The 20,430-nt window shown below is 46.1% G+C and overlaps 1 protein-coding gene across 1 annotated transcript; it reads left to right on the forward strand.

Moving 5' to 3' along the window:
• Positions 1-1,315: 1,315 nt before the first annotated feature.
• Positions 1,316-20,103, forward strand: LOC126537413 (alpha-tocopherol transfer protein-like). The gene is made up of 6 exons (XM_050184423.3): positions 1,316-1,347; positions 1,600-1,730; positions 2,511-2,759; positions 9,587-9,835; positions 12,807-12,946; positions 19,402-20,103. Exons 1-6 carry the CDS (start codon positions 1,316-1,318, stop codon positions 19,576-19,578), a joined length of 978 nt encoding a protein of 325 aa, XP_050040380.3. The 3' UTR covers positions 19,579-20,103.
• Positions 20,104-20,430: the final 327 nt, after the last annotated feature.

Genomic DNA, 20,430 nt, shown 5'->3' on the forward strand with positions numbered 1-20,430 from the left:
GACGGCGACTCCTAGTAGGTCGTGTCTCGAGAAGACAGATTTGCATTGGGCAACCATAGCTGCTGCTGTGAGAGTATCAAGTCAGCCCCCCCCCCCCCCCCCCTCATTTTGAGGCACATTCAATAATAGTCAGAAATAATATGCCAACAGCATCCGTCAAGGCAGAACAAGTCTATCGCGACTCTCTGTAAGGGCCGTGTAGGAAACTGTGGTAAGAAGAGGTACCTTTCTGTTTGTCCTATTTTTGCAGGCACATACGGTAGGATTTCATCCGTTTGCCTAGGCTGGCGTTAATTTTTGGCAGACAGACCGGGTCTCTGGCTCTTCCTCTAGACTTGTCGACCCCAGAATGTCCGTCAAAAGCATCAGGCTTCGTGGTTTGGCGAGTTCTACAATGCACGAATCAAGCACCAAGACGTCGTTAGCTTCTGCAATGCTGTCCTTATGAGGCCAATACTCTATAAGGCCAGTACTATGAGGTCAGTACTAGTAGAAACGATTTGTGTTGACCATCCAGAAAAAGTCTCCGTAGCTGGGAATAAGTGACAGCGGACTCTTGATCTTGCTTCAATTTCTCAATCGTGTGTAAAGATTGAACCAGGCATTGCGAATACCATGTATGTAAGGTATCCTTTGAGCTCTGCCGCAATGTTGGATGATGCCGAGCCAATAAAAGATGAGCTTGAAAGGACATGGTCTCCAGTGAAGTCAGTGTCCGGCATCTAGACGGTGTAGCTATAGCGTATCTTTCGCACGTGCTTGAGCAAGTGCATCAGTCACATACGCATTCGCTGGAGTCGGGGAGTCAGATATCTGTTTATCTTGGCACCAAAGAGAGAGATGAGAGGCTTGTGGTCCGTCTCTAGTTGCAAATATCTGCCGAGTAGGTAGTCGCGAAACTTTTCGCTTGTTCAGCCTAGGCGAGGCTTTCTTTTTCTATCGGGGCGTAGCAAGGCTCTGTCGCGTAGCACCCAGTAAGCGTAGACGACTGCTGAAAAGCTGCTATTAGGCTGTTTCTGCTGCAGCACAGCATCCAATAGATAAGAAGAGGCTTCTGCCGGCAGACATGCCTCGTTGTTTGGTGAGTACACTGCCAAAACAGGACCCGATAGGAGGATATTTTCTGAGCCAGTAAAGGTTTGTTGTGGTGCCTCCGCAATGAAATCTAGCTGCTTCAACAACATACTCGTTAGAGGACGCAGGAGTTTCACCATGTGCGACAAAAATTGACCAAGATAGTCGAGAATACCCATGAGACACCGGAGGTCTTCTTTCCGGGCATCTTCGTGATTGCTCCTACTTTGCTTTTGTCAGAATGGACTTCGTGGTGCTCAAGTATGCGCCAAAGTACGCTATTTTGACCACTTCAAACTTGCACTTATGTTGATTAGGTGTGAATCCCGCTTTTCTAACGCGATAGTTAGTCCCCAGAACCCGTTTACCCGGACATTTACCCAGACTCAGTTCAGCAGGATACCACCTAGGTGACATAGAGGCGATGTAAGTTCGGATCGCGTATGCCGATGAGAAATTCTTATTTTCAGAATGGCCATTCTTGACTCTAGCCTTTATCTCCTCTATTTTTTCCTCGTTTTTTAGTGAGCCACCTCTGGCCTCGTACGCCCAAAACCACATCATGAACCAACTGGAAGTCATGGCGAGGGAAGAGCTCGGAGAAACGCCCGAACTAAAGAAAGAGTGCTTGGACAAGTTCCGGGAACTTCTGCAAGGTATTATGTGACCAGTTTCCTTAACAACATTTATGTACGCGATTTGTCTAAAATCTTTAGTACAAAAAGAGCTGACCGAACTCATGCCCTCTTTTTCAGAAATAAATAAATCGTGAGGGAACAGAGAGCAGAATTTATTTAGTTAAAGGCATGGAGGCCTGCCTGAACTATTGTTCTTTATGTTCTCCTATAGCCTGGATAAACATACTCCACTAGTGAAAGCGAGGGCACTGGAAGTAGCTCAAAACTGGAAGTACGACTGCAGAGCGTTAAGGTATTTTGTTATAATTAACCGCTTATATTTATAGAAGCTTATATTCGACATAGACACGTTCCAGTGCGTAAGCAAAAAAAAAAAATGAAAGCGAACGCAGAGACAAAAGGACGTCAGGAAAGATAGAACGCTGGATAGAACGCCTTGACGAACTGCGAAGCACGTCTGTACACATTCGCCCTGAGTGATGAGCTTGTGGCTCCGGAATTGGGGAGAACTTTTCAACCATGTAGTTCGTCTGCGAGGGATGTAGAAAGCGTCATGCTCAGTGTTCTGTCATTGCTGTCATCCATTTGTCTCTGCGCTTCTCTTCATTTTTTCTTTCTTTTACGTGTTGGAACAAGTCTCTGCCGAAATTCCAACTAGTCCAACTGTCTGCTTTATAACTGTGTGTGTCTTAGCGCGAGTGCGCCTGCGTGAGTGTGTGTTGGTGTGCGTGCAGCCTTTGTTTGTCGAAATATTGTCACCCCTCAACTTCCTAAATAGTGTCGTCTGCTTTGTTTCAGGAGAAAATGGTCTGCGACTTCCGCCCGATTACGTTCTTCTTATGTTCCTGCGAGCCCGAAAGTACAGATTGAATGACGCTGTAAAGACTCTTAAAAATTATTTCCGCGCTCGCAGCAGCCTTCCTGAGTACTTCGATAACTTCTCGCCATCGGCAATTCCGTACCAGACAATCATTCGGGAGCACAATCTGTTAGTGATCTCAAAAGACAGAGACTCTCAAGGAAGAGCTGTAGGATTGATCAGATTCGGTGAGTCTTCTTTTCTCTTATCTTGTTTGCGCTTCAACGTCAGGGTGCTTCAACGGCCGTTTCTTTCAGCGTATTCATAACAAGAAAGCAAACGCATGCTGCACGCACCTGACGCGTCCAAGTGCAGAATAATGCAACAGTGTATACGACGACAAACAGAAGTAAACGCACGAAGCGCTGTTTTAGCGTTGTTGTTTGCTTTCGTCTTTCGTCTTTTTTCTTTAGTAAATGTGAAAACTGGGAAGTTCTGCCACAAGTAAGCCCGTTCATTCAAGAATAATAGGAGTGTACAACAACAATAAACATAATATAAATACAAAGCACTGTCAAGTCTGCAACAAAATGTCAGAACACTAACAGAGAAAGACTGAGGACGACAAAGAAAATAGATTTGAAGAAACGAAATTTTCCAATAACGCAAGCATGTAGAGGTTGTGGTAACATAGAGGAAAATAAAAATGCACATTAACCCTCGAACTACGGCTCACAAGGAATTTTTTCAATTCATTATCTACGTGAAAATGTCTTGGAGACTTATAAGCCAATTTGGTTGCTGGGGTATGACCAGGGACCAAGAACTTTCTGCACAAGGAAGGGTATCTATGTAAAATATTCATGTGTTCGTCCTGTTTCAGGCGCTGTTAGTGTATTTATTAACAATGCGCACCAATCCGTCCAAGTTAGCGCTCATTTACGTTTGAAAGCCGTTGAACCTATAGTAATGCACCTGTAAGGTGGTCATTTTCTACTGTCTCCCACTATAGCAGACCAATATCGGTGCACATTCAATGCTTCTACACAGTAAATGCAAACAGAATTCAATCAATCTCTATGCTCGCATTTACCCTTGTTTCGATAGCGCCTGACGTTCAATGCAGCTCTACATTGTTGTAACTGTACTTCTGACAGCTTGGCAACATCTAGTATACGATAACTGTAGGCGCCGTTGGAACTGTATGTTCCGCCTGCAGAACATAGAAATATTGTAACGTTTCGCCTACAATTTCTCGCGCCACGGCACAGCTGGCTAATCACCCTTCTATCTCCTTTTCGGCCGTGAGCCGACTTTGCTTTTCGAGACTCTCCTTTCGATCACACTCGACTCGCCCACAGAGTACACTCGGGATGTCATAGCCACAGCGACCCAAGCACGCCAGATTGCCCGAATTCGTCTTTCTGCTTCACAGACATGCCAGAAGTGCCGTTACGACCAGCGCCATCACGACGTGAACTACGAACCAGGTGCTCTTGTGCTAGTTTGGTATCCAACTCGGCATGTTGGTCTTTCGGAGAAATTCCTCTCGCGATACTATGGCCCTTACCACATCCTTCGCCAGGTGACCCCTGTCACATATGAAGTGTCTCCGCAGGATGTCACGGTGCCTTCACATCTCTCTGACATCATCCACGTCAGCAGTGTCAAACCTTACCTTTCCCAGACTGATGAGCCGCACGAATAAGGTGCTTTTTTCCGACGGGGGTGATGTCGCAGTCGGTAATGTTGGAAGAAGACGATGATGGTGGCCTTGGAGACGACGAAGAAGAGTTTATTATTATCGCTGCTCTACGCTTGTTGGCTCAGCCATTAAAAGCCGTCTGTAAATAAACGCACGCTTCTTCCTTCCCCTAACAATATTTCGTTTAATGTGCACGTTGCAAAAAGAAAAGAAAGAAAGAAAGAAACCTTCGGATGCAACACCGGAACGTTCTTCTTGTGGACAGGTTTATACAGAAACCTTTCTTCGCTGTCGTACCCGTGTTTGCAGAGGTAACAATTGATATTAGCCTCATTTACCAACTGAAACAAGAATGCTTTGATTTACCAATCGATTACGGAATCATTTATTGTGCTGGTTTCTTGTCTTTTCCGAAGCGGCGAAAAACATTTTCATGAGTCAGGTGACTTTTGGCTAACCATTCACACGAGCTTCGTTCACAATGCTTTTCTAACTATGCTATATCGGAGCTACGGACGTTCGGTGGTATGCAAATAAAATTGAATAAGCAGCAAACTTCACTTGGTTTCTTGATGCACTTCGCGCTTGTGTAGATAAAAAAAAAAAAAACATTACTAAAAAAATCTCGCTTGCACGAGAGCGCGTACCCTTTCCCTCGCTTTCCCGCGACCAACGAGCGAACGAACCACAGTCAGAGAAAGACAGAAGTATCACACCTGAACTCCTCACAGCACAAAAGTACAGGTTGTTCCACATAACTTGAGCCAAAGTTTTAAAAATGAAAGGCACTCCAGTCGCGAGTTGAACCGAATACATGATGTTGGCACTGGCCTAGAGTCACTCGGTTTATTTTTTTTATTCTCCCCTTAGCTAACGGGTTAGTTATGTAGAATTAATCAACTCTTCAAGTGTTGGGCTGCAGACCCCAAGTGTGGTACGCAAAGTTGTAGAGCACATTGAGAAACCTCTCAATAAATTGTTTCCAACACGATATATCTCACGTGGTCTTTTTTCTCGCGTTCCAATGAAACCCCGCGGAACATAAAAAAATACCGCGTGACCGGGCGCTTGTGCACTGTTATTGTGCCGCTCTCAAGTGTGCGATGGATGAACAAGGTCGGCAACGCTCGGCCAGCAGCATGCATTTGCAGCGTTATGCGGTAACCGCCGCATGCCCAGATACCTACACCAGGCATAACGCCCTGTCACGGGCCAGTCTCGCTGCAGCCGACCTTGCTCGGTACATTTGAAACCAATTCTAACCGCTCGCACCAGAGCAGCTCTAAAATATACGTAGGATAAATAGTATGCAGTGAATAGTCACTGCTCTGCGACATTCTTCCTGTGAAAAGCTACTCCATGTAAGTTTCCATTAGGCGCCATGAATAACACTTAAACAAGTTCGCCCTCATTGAAATTATTGTTGGCCATTATGCAAGCGTATATAAACACCACAACAAGAGAAACGAAGTGGACTAGCTATTTTCTCTTAAAAGGAATACCAAGCGCACTCGCTTGATGAAAGAAAAAAAACTGAAAGAAAAGAAAGAAGAATGATTACAAAGGTAAAAAAAAGGAAAAGGCCCACCACAAACACCTCATTAGACGCGGAGTACGAGCATCACAGACGAGAGTCTAGTACTGTGGTTGAGAAGAGTTGTAGCACAGTTTGCGAGCCCTATATCGAGTTGGAGCCCGACATATCGAAAGCAGGGAATCATTACTATGCACAGCTGGAGCAAGATTCAGTTGCTGCAGCTTACTCGGCAGCACCTAGCGACAGCTGTGGAACGCTGGCCACTCAAACGGCACGGGCTCGATCATGTCGCTTTAATGTCGACAAGTCGGGCGCGAAGGGCTCTGTCCGAGGCCTTGTCGGAGAATACAAGGCAAGCCTCGGACCGAGTAATGGGTCACGTACGGAAGTGGGTACATGAAAGTATTGGCAGTAACGCCAAGTTTATGTAGTGTCAAGATGGCCGAGTGGTCTAAAGGTACGGACACACTGGCGGCAAGACGCGCGCGGCACGCCGCCGGTGGCAAGAACGCCGCGCGGCAGAGAGGCCACATCGGTTGTGCGCGCGGCGGCAGCCGCGGAGTCACGTGCCAGCGCTGATCTCGCCTTGTCTCGAACTGCGCGAGCATAGGTGCGATATCGCGGTTGTCGCGCGCTTTTTCCTGGCTCGGTTAGCAGATACCGCGCTGATCGCGTTGATTCCTGCAATGGCAGATGCAGACGACGATGTTCTGACGACGATGAGCGTTTTGGTCAGTGTGTGTTCTCTGCTGTTGCGACGGCGGCGCGCGAAAAAGGCACGCAGACGAAGCACTAGCGCTGTTTGTCGCGGCTGGCTCGGAGTGCTCGGTCGTCGATCGTGGTTCCGCCGCCGCCGCTGGAAGTTAACTTGGGCAGTAGCCACGAGGTGGCGCTTAGGAGAAAGCCCGGACGTCTCTCATTGGTTCGCGGCACGCGGCAAGCCGCCGAAAATGGCTCCTTGACCCATCCTCTGCGCGGCAGACCAAACCGGTTCCGCGGCAGGTTTCGCGGCACGCGGCGCGCCGCCGGCGGCGTACCGCGCGCGTTTTGACGCTAGTGTGTCCGTACCTTAAGGTGCCAGACTCAAGTGAAACCTTATCCAGCGATGCCAGTTATACACAAATTTATTTGCACGCATGTGCGCACGTGACCCCGTAGACGTGCTTGAGTGTTGCCTGGACGCGCTGCTGCTCCAATGCTCAAAGTAGCAGTTGGCGTTCTTCCCTGCGTAGTTTCTGAGAGACTACCGTGTTCACCTCTCATGTACATCCCTCGATGAACACCTACATACCAGTGGTGTGGGTCTAGACCAGGCGAATCACGTCATGCCGACTTTGATAGGAGAAACATTCATAGGACTGATATACGAGGCTTATTGTTCGTTGGATTTTAGTGGCACGAGCATCGAGTGACACTCTTGTTTCTTGCGCGGCACTTCCGGTTCGCCTCCTGAAACGACCGGGAAGAAAATTCAACATGAAAAAAAATTAGAAAAAATATTACAGTAGCCAAATTGTGGGTTTCATTATAGATATGATATCAGAGCATGAGTTTAGTTGCCAGTTGAGTTATGGAAGTGTCTGCAATAATTACAATTAATTAGAATTCATTGATCACGGTACACCAAAGCACACAAGCGTAAATTTCAGAGACCCGCCTCGTGAGCACGACTTTCGGCGAAATTCCTGGGAACCCGCAAGTAGAAAGCGCAAGTACCGACTTAGCTAATGACGTCACACACACGATGGCATGATATTTAACCGACTAATTAATAGAAAACAGTCGCCTGGCCTCGACTAAACACCTGCTTAGAAGAGCAGATGTGACGTCGCTGCCTCCTTTCTCGCTTCTCCTCTGCCGGCACGCACCTGCTCGCTCGCTTGCTTGCAACAGCTGAACGCGCGCGCTCGTTACATGCTCGGACATCAGCACCGGAGAGGGCACGTAAGGTGCGCTTCGTACGCCGCTCGCTAGGAGGCTACGCCCCGCCAGCTGGCGCGCTCTGCGCTTCCTTCTCGCCCTCCCTCGCTCCTCGCCCGCATATCGTGCGGAGGGAAAGACGTTCGCTCTCTTAACCTAAATATCACCAACATCGAAGTGCGAGTGCCACTAAGAGACACCTAAGTCAAAGATTAGGGTCGCCTATCACTTTCTCTTTCTTTTTTTCGTTTGCGAGTGATGATACCTTAAGAGGACACTAAAAAGCAACAATAAATTTGTCTAGACAGATCAAGTATTCCTTAAAAAGTGTTTTGTTAATTTCGCGTTTTAAGGGTTGGTTATATAAAAAAAATGAGGTTGAAGTTGTTCCTTTTTTCATTCACTTCACGTCAAAACCTCAGCGCCTGCATGTCAGTGTGTCGTCGTGCTTTCTAAATTATTGTTTTCGTATTTGTGCATTTTCACATTTACAAAGTTTCCGAAACTTTCGATGTTGTAAATTTGACTGCGTTAGAAAAAAACCCAACGTTGCCCACTTTTACCGCTTGCGAATCACCTAGGCCCAAACAGACGCTACCAGTATCTATGACGTCATAGAGAGCTGGTGCGGCAACTTTAGGCGGCGTTAACACCCGTGTTTAGCTTATTGTGCCCTCTCTGTTTTACCTCGCCTCTTCTAGCACCAAGCGTTGCATTTATTGTTTTGTAGAGGGTAATTTACTAACGCATATGAACTCATTGCTCACTTTCATCTCCTTTTAAACTTAATCTTTTTTTATTTAGGCCATTGCCTTGGCAGAACTACAAATATCCTATCAGGGCAACAACTTGATAAAGAAACAAAAGGAGAGGCGATCACAAGCGCTGTCTATCAGCTAAAGGTTTAGTGCAAATTTCATCTAGATCAAACTTAGAATAGTGGAAACACTATTGCATATTTGTTTGAGAAGTTAAATGCAGGTGCATTAAATACAAGCTTTATGAAACATTTCTTCATTGTTTCAAAGAGTCATGCGGCCATTATCAGCCATGCTTCTCAATGTCCCAAGGTAACAGTACGTTACACCAAGTTTATTATTGGTCGATAGGAGGTCCTGTTAAATGGAATGTGTGGCAAAACTATAACATTGTTCGCACAATTAAAGGAGTTGCAAATAATCACTAAACCATTATTCTTTTCTTTCTTTTTTTAAGCGTTGTACGAAGTCCGTAACAGGTTTTCCGTTGATCTCCTTTAGCTAAACAAGCCACCTTGTTCATGTTTGTTTAAAATTAGGGGTAGGTTATAATATGTTGCCGTAGTTCAATCTGTGTAAACTAATTATGGTCGTAGCAGTAAGTTACGTATTCAAGCAATCTGGAAAATTATAAGTGCGATTTAAGAACTATGCTAAATTCATCTTACTTTCGTGGGAGAGCTACGAATGCAACTGAGATCAAATTTAGCACGAAAGGGCGGGCGAGGGGAGATATTGTGGCCAATTTCCAAAGTAAAATGTGTACATATCTGTTATGAATCCTAAATTCCTTAACAAGGGCTTGAAAGTGCTTTGTGCGCGCTAGGCTCGATAAGGGCCAGTCAAGTATGGACTACGTATTAAAGTATGTGATTTAATTGTGCTCGACTAAAATTCCAAATTCAACTGCTCTAAGCAAACAGCTTCGCTAAAACTGCGTTATGATTCTGCAGGGTCGCACAAGCCTGCTCTCTTTTATTTTATGCATTTATCTTCTGCATGCATTAGGGCGGGAAAGCATTATGATCCCTTAGGAGGCATTCGCCGGCCTCTTCGTTGACTACTGCTCCTTTATATGTATGTATACGCATAATTTCCAACCAAATAGTACCAATGGCATGCCTACATCTGTCGCTTCTGTATTTGCCATTGCAGGAGCTTGGAACCGCAGCATCTGTTCCCTGAGTGAGCTGGTCAAGAGCACCCTCGTGGCACTGGAGTATCTTCTCCTTGAGGAGGAGACGCAGATACGAGGAATTGTTTGCGCCGACGACTTTGCAGGATTGGGGTGGCACCACCTCATTGAGATGACTCCGAGATTCCTTCGACTGGTCGTCGCTCTTGTTCAGGCACGTTCGGCTGTTCAGAAAAAAAAAAAGAGGTGTTTTGGATCAACTATACAAGGCTGACGAAACCTACACTTTGCAGTGTACGCCTGTTAGTTACACTTAGCTGCGCTATACTTACACCTCGCGGGTCTCGTGACTCCTTTGCACGTGTCTCGCTCTCGTTGTTCTGCCCACGTTAGTAGAGAACTTGAACACGGAGCCTCCTATCGGAATACATGGAAAAGGAGAATCCCTTTTTTTCTCGGTTACCAATGCACCGAATTGCATGAAGTTTGTTACAGATTAAAGAAAAAAAACGTTTAAATTTAATGAAGGTGGTAAGCCGATTTTTGAGATAGGCCGTAATTTTTTTTTATAAATAATATTTCCTCTTAAGCTAATTAGTCTAAGCCGGCCATCCCCCAAAAGAAAAGGTCGCAGTTCCTCAATTTCTTATTAGCTCCTGTTATCCCGCACTAAACAATTCAAACACATTTTCCCATAGGATTCTCCCAAATTGAATTCTATAACAAGCTAATGTTTTTCATTTAATGAGTCATTATGTTAAGTTAAGCCATTTGTGTCGAAGAAGCATAAAGAAAGGGTAAGCGACTTATGAGGCCATGTTTTCCTGACTATTTTCTTGGGTGTAACCTGTAGTGTTCCACCTCTTCAGAAATGTCATTGGCATAGTTGGTGTATAATGAGTGAATATAATGCTTCGCAGGTCTTCTATGCTTAGACGAAGGTTGATGATGTGGTTTTTATAGAAGGCGACAAACTTTTATTCTTATATGGAGAATATACAACAGAAACAAGATACGAAATCGTCGGAAGCTTTACGGGCAACGGCATGGACGTTTCCTAAAGTACTCCATACCAAACCACAGAGTTGGCAATGATATGATTGCACAACACACAATGACACAATCACACAATTCTCAGAAGAATGTACTCTGGGCCGTGGAGTCGTCATGATGGTTACTTTTCGGGATTCGGGAAATCATGCTTGCACCATAGAGCAGCGATGAAACCTTGCTGATCAGTAAACGCTTGCATCGTGAGACTAAGCCTAATATCATGAACCTGAAGACAGTACTAGACAGAATGTCACTGTCTGAAACAGTGTGGTATAAAAGTTAAAAACAGGGATAATGTGCCTCAGAAAGGCTCGCCAACCTTTCTATAGGAAGACCTATCTTCTTCAAAGGAGGCCTTGGCATTCTCGGCAGATTAGAGAGAGATATACTATTTAATGGCAGAAAGGTGGAGAGGTCGGCCTGAGTGAAGTGCCTCTAGCCTGCTACTCCACGCTGGGGAAGGGGTTTGGGGAATAAGAGAGATAGGATGTGAAGAGGAAGAAGGGAGAGGGTGCGCTTAATATGATGAGGGTTGCACAGCAGACTGTTTCTGTGCAATGCGTACGTGCAAACTTCACAGCACAGCACAGTCATCTTCGCGGGCAGAGGTAGATTAGCTTGAGCAGGTTAGTAGAGTGTGTCAGGTTTGGTCGTAGTCGGTGGCGGCTGGCTGTAAAAGGAGGGACCGAAAATGACCACTGCCGCTTGACGTCCCTAGGTAAGGTTTCTAAAACGAGAGTGGGAGAGTAGTAATGCGGCAGAAATAAAAATAAAGAAGGACATAGGAGGGTGTTGTGTGAGCGAGAGGTTAGAAAGCCGTCGGAAAAGTTAAGTGTCGTGGGCGGCGTGCGCTTCTGGTTTTATAATAGCCAGTCAGCCGGTCGGTGCGCGAGTAACAAGGAGACAGCAAGAGTTTATATAATGAATTGAGTAGTGCAGCAGCAGTGCGTGGGGTAATTTTGAAGGTGTTAAGATGGCGACACGAAGACTGGGTGCACTAGTTGCAGATATATAGTTAGAAGGGAAGCGGTTAAGTCTTTCAATGGACGCTAGCCTTTGTGGTTAGGCGTAGGCGTCATCATGGCGTTATGCAAAAGGGGCGCAACCCTGTGTGGTTGAGGTACCTAAAAAAATATTCTGGCGTCTGGGGCTTTATAATAGGGAAATGGAAAAGGAGAGGGAAATGGACACTTCCACTGTGCGATATTTATTTATTTTTCGCGTTTTTATATCGTTGTACTAAAGTAAAGTATGGTATAACATCGTATTTTGATTTCATTATTGTGAAGAACGTCGCTTTGTAGTCCTCCTAGTGAATATGCTACGAGACAAAGAGCGAATGTCTGCAAGTTTCCCAAATGCTTTTTGTTTTCATACTTACTATCTAATCTCTAATTACATCGTTGCTTTTGATTTCATTATTCCGAATGTATATTCTTCCGCTAGTCCTGCGGTGCTTGGCTTCCGCCTTAAGAGGAAGCTTTAGCTCCGACGCGGCCTATTCAAATACATGTAAAACGCAAAAACGGTTTTCTGAGCTAACCCCTGGACCGATTTTACATCAGAGCAACTTAACATAGAAGATCAATCACTACTGCGAAATCAGCATTATTTGCGATAGCGAGCAAAACATACTTGAATTTGCAGTTATGCCTGTAGCACACACTGTCTATGTCAGCGAAGAACACGAGATGGTATCAAGAACCTTCCTTTTCCAAACCTGAGAATCACTACATGAACAGGAATAAGCCAAAGATCACTTTGAGTTTGTGTCATATACACGAACAAATTGCGCTCCATTCACATGTGCATATGCAGCCCGAGTCTTCTTAAAATATAACATAGTTTTTGATCGAAGCTCTCATTCTACTTTACAAACGCAACGCGAAATGGGTAGGGTGGGGGAGGATGTACCCTGGCATCATTTATCCGGCGCTTAGCGACTCATAAGAACTCCATTTGAATTATAATGCGAAAATGGCAATGTCAAAATAAGGATATTATTCGATGACAAAGAGTTGCTGTGTTAGGTCTACAGATTTCAAAATTTTTAGGGTATTCAACAATGAATCGCGATCTATTAATTTTTAACCCAAAAGCCTACGGTTAAGGTAGCGAAGTGCTGCTATCAGACGCATGGGGATATTGCGTTTGTAAGTTGTTTGTGGCTGTTAATCACCCATTGTTGACGTCCTATTTCTTGTATTTTTCAGGACACTTTCCCATTGCGCCTTAAGGCCTTCTACATAGTGAATACTCCCGCTGTCTTTGAAGGGATATATCGTCTTTTTGTGAGGCCATTTCTGTCGAAGAAGCTTAAAGAAAGGGTAAGCGACTTATGAGTTAAGTTTGCCCATTTTCTTGGCTGTACCGCGTACTGTTCCATCTCTTAAAGATTTGCAGGACGCTTCAGCTTCGCCTGTAAGAGTGGAATGCGATTGCATTCACAGATCCCTCACTGCGTCTCACGCTTTCCGGCAACTGGAGCACATGTAACCGTAATGTTTACCTGGAAACGCTTGCCGGGAACGCTATGCACGAAGGCGAGGTTTGTGGTGGCACCACGGCCTCTTGCGTGGGCCGCCATGCGCTAGTGTCCCTGTATACGCTCCCACAGGGAGCAGAGGTGCGCATAGGTCCGCCAGTATGTTCCAGCTATGCAGTGAAACCACTCCTTGCGCGCGCAGGAGGCAAATGCCGCGCGGTGTTCCGTTTGCTTTTTTGTCTGCTAGTCGGGAGCTACATCCGCCACTTGTTCGCAAGGGCTGAGCAAGATGCTACTTTTTAATGTAGGCTACGCTCGAACCATTAGCGTAGCCGGACTGGGGTAGGGTTCCAACCACCCGAAATTTTGTTTGTATGTACATGAATACACACATATACAAACACACGCACGAACGTACATATACGGGGTAGGACACCCCTAGATCCCTCGGAATAAAATTCTGACTACGCCCGTGGCTCGAACAGCTCAAAAGTTAACGTTCAAAAACGCTGTACGTTGAAGCAAAAAGCACTGCAATGTTTTTTAGCATGCATACGAACTTTTCTCACCGTGGCCGGAAGGCAAGCAATGTTTGAAAGGGTGCTTAAAGAAAATATCACACACGTAATGCGTACAATAATGTGAGCCCATTTTGCCTGCCGAAACCAGCCGATTAATAATCGTTTCCAAGAGAACTATCGTGCCTGCAGTTATGTCAGGGATTGTTAACAGAGCGACATTTAAAATTAACCGTCGTTCACAGCAGCTACATGTTTTCAAAATATGCGGTGCCGACACGTAGGTTTGAACGCATTTCCAAAGTTCACATGCGCACATTTTATGCACAGCGTATTTTTATGATTCATTCATACCGCAGACTAATCAGCTGCTTTGCAGCAGCAAATATTCAGGTGGAAAAAGGTTCAAGGTGGGCGACCGTCTAGATCAAATCTATTTCGCACAAGGGAATGGATGACCAATGGCTGCTGGCAGAAGGGCAAGGGTGCTGGTTCTTGGAGCCTTAGGGGGCAGAATTCAGAGCAACTGGAGAGGCAACAAGCTATTAGAGTAACAACAAGTTATTTTTATTGCACTAATCACGTCAAGATGGCAAACTTGCAAAGTTATCACTCGCGCATTGCAGACCGTAACATGACAACACGTTTTATTGATCTTTTCATATACTCGGGTCCATTTACTATCACGGCGCTTAATAAACATACAGGCATAATTTTATGTTGCTCACGTCGACTAAGGCCGTTTGAACATGCAAGATATCGCGGGCGGTAAATGTTGAAGCTATCACAGCTGTCTCATAAGCGGGAGCGCGCGAGGTTTTCGCTTACTACAAAACAGTGAACACTAACACATCAGTCAACGTTACATAAAAAATCAGAATGCCGACAAAAAATAAAAAAAGCAGAGAGAAAAACCATGGTACAGCAAGCAAATTGTATCCGCTAGTACTTACTCTGTTTTGAAAACACTGTTCTAAAGTCGCATAGTCAGAACAATCGTACAAGCAACACAGCGAATTGGGCTAGTTGCTAGGTTAACATTCTTGGCGTATATGTGCAGCGCGACACAGACATGACGTTCATTCTTTGTCCCACGTCTGTGTCGCGCTACACATATACGCCAAAAATCGCACAGCTGAAGAACCTTTCATGCCAGGCGTACGCATGTCAGCGTTAACAGGGGTGCTACTCGAGATAAAGGTTGCTTTAGTGAAAACAAGGCAGACTCACCTCTGTAAACAAGGCGACGCACCTGGCATATCCTGGTCCCTTTCGGAGCGGGCTGGTCTCGGCTGATACGCAGTAGCCATACCAGTCGTCGGTGCACCCAGTGCACGTCTGTCTGTCCGTTGTCATGCTTGGAGTCGGGCATGAAATAGATGGTAGCTGGCCCATGCCGTCGTCCACCTTATCCACGTTGTGGACGTCGTTGAAGGGAAGGACTGCTTCTCATCGAGAACGAGGAATATGGGTTTATTTACAGTATTTACTTAAGGACGTTGCAGTTCATCAGTCTAGCATGACTGCGAGAGAAAGCGCCCTCAGGAGCCGCACAACAGCTGCTTATAAACACTCTGTCCTCCCCAGATCCCTAGGTGAGGGAAAAACGGTAGTTCACCGCCAATTCGTAGCGTCCAACGCCATCGTAGTCGACCCGCCTTTTATTGGGAGGGTTTCACACACTTCCACACAGGTTTTACTGACCACGCCGAGGTGAGTGGGTTCTTGGAGACACGGGGCTTGGCCCGGGCAGGCGCCTCTTCATCCCAGTGTTAACCCCGCAGACAATGGCCACTGCGTCCGTCCATGACTTCTAAGCCCCGTGAGACGGCCGCGCACAATATCTTCCAGGGGCTACCCTGCTTCAAACAGCGGACACGGCGAATCCACGAACAATGCTTGGTCCGCCGACCGCGTTTAGTCATAGCGGCGCCGTGAGGGTGCTGACGCGGCACATCGTCGTCCCTACGAAACGAGTCACCGCGGCAGGTGGTGAAGGCTTCTATGGTCGCTTCGGGGAAGCTCGCCTCACTCGCAGCTGCAGCTGGCTGAGAAAACTTTGCATGTCGCCACCTCTGCAGGCCGTTCGTAACACCGTGCGCACCGCGGAATAATCTTTGCCTCCTTCCGTGTACTTTGTGCACTTCGGTGCGCTGTACCCCGTCATACTGGAATACAAGTGTCAATATGATGCGTTACGGATCACTTGACCAAGGCCCTTGACCTAACATCGTCGAATACCGCACTTACAGCCCGGAGCCGATGAATGCAACGCACGCTCGACGGTCCGCTGGTTGCGATGTCGATGGCACTGACGGAAACGACGAGTCGGCATCGCGCCCGTAAAGCTGGCTTCGCAGTGGTGCTGTTCTACATTTGATGTCATTTGGCGGTGCGAGGGGGGCTGGAAAAGTTATGCGCAGCTCTGCCTCCTGCGGGAGCATGTACAGGAACACTACGATGCGGCGGAGGCGAGTGCCAGCTGGAGATAATGCAAGGAACCGGGCGCGCCGCTCCGTGGCGCTCAGGATACCTATCGCGCCGGCGTGCGCAAGATGGCGGACGCCGCCGCCTGTCTGTGAACAGCGTGGCCGGTTTGTGTGTGTGAAGGTATTTCTTTGAGTTCTCGAGTAACATAATTATGTTTTCTCCTATACTCAAATTAATCCGAGTGCTGTCATGTCTGCAGGTTGTGTGCAAGTCGCAGTACACGATTTTCCTACGTATTTTAGCTTGAGAAATTCAATTAGTTCAGTCAATTTGTTGCATCATATGGAAGGCCTGGGTATATGTGGTCCGAAAATGTTTTCTGCTACACGGGCCGGATTTTCTGTGACACAGGCTCCTTAATGCTTTCGCGTTAAAAAGGTCATTAGCATAGTTGGTGTTTAGTCATGAGTGAATATAATGTTTCGCAGGTCTTCTCTGCTTAGGCGAAGGTTCATGCGGCATTTATAAAATATGACCAACATTTATTCTTACATGGACAACATACAACATAGACAAGATACCAAATCGTCGGAATCTTTACGTGCAACGGCATGGACGTTTCCTAAAGTACTCCATACAAAACTACAAAGTGCTCAATTACATGATTACACAGCACAAAATCACACTATTCTCAGAAGCATGTACTCTGAGTTGTGGAGTCGTCGCGATGGTTACTTTCCGGGAACCGGGAGGTTGTGCTTGCGCTATTGAGAAGCGATAAGACTTTGTTGGTCAGTCAACACTTGCATGGTGAAACTAAGCCTAATATTGTGAACCGAAAGTCAGTTCTAGCCCGGGGTACGATCGGAAATCGTTGTTTGGCGCCTTCGTGGTTGGCCAACTCCGCGCCGACGTCGCCAACCGTTGGGCGCGGCCATGGTTTTGGTTGGTTGTGCGTTGGTTGTGCGGCGAACTCGACCCCTTCATCGGGTGCCAACGAGCCACTGGAATGTTGTTGTTGCCTCTTCAAAAGTGCGCCACTGTTCCCGTCGGTTCTTTTTTTTTTCCTCGCTGTGCGGGACACCACCTAGGGACGACACAGAGAAACTAATATTATAAATTGTAGTAGTCAAACGTATTACTATTTGAAAACGTGTTTAAGCTTGAGAAGAAGAAAATACATTTTTTTAGATAAAAATGTCATTCCTTGGAAGACAAGAAACATTTAGCTTTGTAGTATACTGTCTGCAAGCAAACGACAAACGAGTGAAGTAAACTTCCGTGGAGTTCACTGCTTGCCCATTGGCTGCTCTCTCCACCCCATTCTCACAAATTTTGCATACTGCCACTTTGTGACGTTGCAGCAACCGAACGGAACACGTATCGAACAAAGATCTCCAATTGGGCCCCAGAATGTCACTGTCTGGAACAGTGTGGTATAAAAGTTATAAACAGGGATAATGTGCCTAAGAAAGACTCGCCAACATTTCTATAGGAGGACCTATCTCTTTCAAAGGAGGCCTTGGCATTCTCTGCAGGTTAATTTGAACAGATTAGCAGAGTGTGTCAGGTGCGGTCACTGTCGGTGGCGGCTGGCTCTAAAAGGAGGGACCGAAGAGAATATGCGCGCTGTCGCTTGACGTCCCTAGGTGTGGTTTCTAAGACGAGGCGACAAGAGCGGCAGAGGGGTAACGCGGCAGAAATAAAAATTAATTAAAAGGACACAGGAGGATGTCGGGGAAGCGAGAGGTTAGAAAGCCGTCGGAAAACTTAACGGAAACCGTAAGTGTCATCGGCGGCGTCCGCTTGTGGTTTTAGAAGAGCCAGTCAGCCGGTCAGTGCGCGAGTAACAAAAGAGATGAGTTGAAATAATGACTTCAGTAGTGCAGCACCAATGCGTCGGGTAATTTCGAAGGTGGCAAGGTGGCCACACGAAGTCTTGGTGCAATGGATGCGAGTAAGTAGGCGAGGAGGGGAACTGTTTGGTCTCTAAACGGACGTTAGCCTTGGTAGTTATGCGTAGGCGTCATCGTGGCGGTATACAAAAGTGGCGAGGCCCTGTGGGGTGGAGATGCCGAAAAAGATATTGTGGCGTCTGGGACTTTTGAATGGCTGGGCTGAAAAACAAAACAAAAGAAGGAAAGGTACCTTTCCTTCTTTTGACAGAAGAAACAGAACGGAAGAACAAATAGAAGGGTGACAACAGAAGAGGCGGGAGGGGCATGTGTACATGGGAAAAGGAGTTCAGAAGAACAGACTGGCGGGTTAGTTCGTACTGCATAAATTGAAGTAAATCACAAGAGACCACATAAAACAACAAATGCGGACGAAGACTCAGCGCTACTAACAACTGAATTTTTAATGCACATCGTTGACACACATATACCATGGTACAACTGGAAGGAGAAAACCACCGTCGCAACATAAATTACTTTTCGACCTAATCATCAACCACAGGGTGTTGCCGCGATATGAACAAGTTTTCCTGTTTATGACAACGAAATAGATGGGCAACTTATAGAGTCATTGCTTCTAATCGTTTCGAGCACCTTGATAATCTTCCTAGTCACTTAATCCAGGTTTCTGGATACCACTTGTGTTTTGCCAAACAAGGGTTTACAGCTACAACGCAAGCAGTCTGCGGCTAGATGACCAGTCATTAGCATATTCTAGTGCTCCCGTAAGCGATCATTGAGGCATCTTCTCATCTGTCCGATATATTCCTTCCCGCAGTCTAAAGGAATATGGTAAACTACTTCTTCCATGCACGAAAGAAACTGTCCTCGGTGCTTTTTACTGCAATCATGACGCTTCCTTGTAGTACTGCTCACTTTCGCGCACAAACCTTGGAATTTCGAAAGGGCTGAAAAGACGACGTCAACGCCAACATGATTCCCAAATTTTCTTCGGATTATGGCTCGCTTGGGGCAAATACGGTTTGATAACCACTTTTCTTCCTCTGCTCGGTTCGACAAAACGGAATCTGGATACCCATCGCGTTTTCTTAACATGGTGCCAGCCACTGCTGTCAACAGTTGCTAAGGGTAGCCAGCTGAGCTTAGGCGCGAAACTTGTTTATTGACGCTTCTCTGTACCAAGTGATGACAGGTGATGGCTCTGCTACGGTAATCTGACGCTGTACTTTTTACTGTACTTGTAGATTGTATACGCATGCAAGTAGAGCACGTAATAGCAGTCGCAATAGCAGTCGTAATCGTGCTCGTAATAGTAATCGTCTTTACTGTTGGGTGATGTTAAGCAAAGCGCAAATTTTATTACTGATATATCGCCTGCCTTTGCGCTTTGAAAACTCATGTATCATACCGGGCATAATTTGTTTTTCTTCCAGGTGCACTTGCTCAAGGGCGGCTTGTCTGAACTCTGCGGTGTCATCCCTTCCGATCTAATACCAAAGGAATACGGCGGGACACTCGAGGACTTCGACTTCGATAGAATGGAGCGTTTACTCCTCGACAAAGCAAGTCACTTCGAAACAATGCGTCAGTGCGGCTACGAAACTACTTGATCTACAAAACGAGAGCGAGGATGTAAACGCTGCCGTCACTTTCTGTCGGTTGACTCTCGTGCCGCTGTGATAGTACTTCCATGTTTCCAGCCACGGTCACACATAAGGCCCTGCTGCCAGTTGACAACTCGGTCGCTTTCCATAATGCTACGTCGTCGCTTTGGAATTGTCCAGTGAACAGCTGAAGTATTTATGAGTTGCGTGGCCGGTGGATCTGGACAGTAACCAAGAGAGAACTTTGAGAGAGCGACGAAATACAATATGAATTGCCGCAAATGAACTAAAATCGCTTTCGTATTTAGTGGCACCTTGTTTTTTTTTCGGTAGAAACTGTTCTAGCTGACAGAGCCGGAAGCCATAAGGGGAACAGGATACACGAAGCGCTGAAGACTGCATGGTTACTTCTTTACTGAACCGTGTCTAAACCAAAAAGACAAGTATCTATGTGGAATCTATTTCCTTAAGGACACGTAGTCCCCTCTCGATGGGCACCGATCAGTCTTGTTCGCGGAGCCTTGCCTTTCTTTAATATTACAACACTAATTAGAGCGGATATTGTACATTTCTCCTTATAATTAAATAGTTCCACTAGCATATGATAGCAATGGGTGATGGTGTAGATTCTGTAGTGCGCTTAATATATGCTATACGAATTAAGAAAGCACGTTTTAAATTGAATGACCCAACATGATACGAGATGACTGACGACATAACAAGTGGCCTACAACATTTTAAGCCAGGGTGTCCAACCGAAAGTGCTGCTTCGGTTCTCGTTCAACGCACTCTGATGTCGTTCCAGTTCAGTCCCGCTTCGGAGAAAGAAAATTTTCTAACGGTTCACTAATCTGTTCG

The sequence above is a fragment of the Dermacentor andersoni genome, chromosome 4, assembly GCF_023375885.2.
Source record: "Dermacentor andersoni chromosome 4, qqDerAnde1_hic_scaffold, whole genome shotgun sequence".
Taxonomy (NCBI): domain Eukaryota; kingdom Metazoa; phylum Arthropoda; class Arachnida; order Ixodida; family Ixodidae; genus Dermacentor; species Dermacentor andersoni.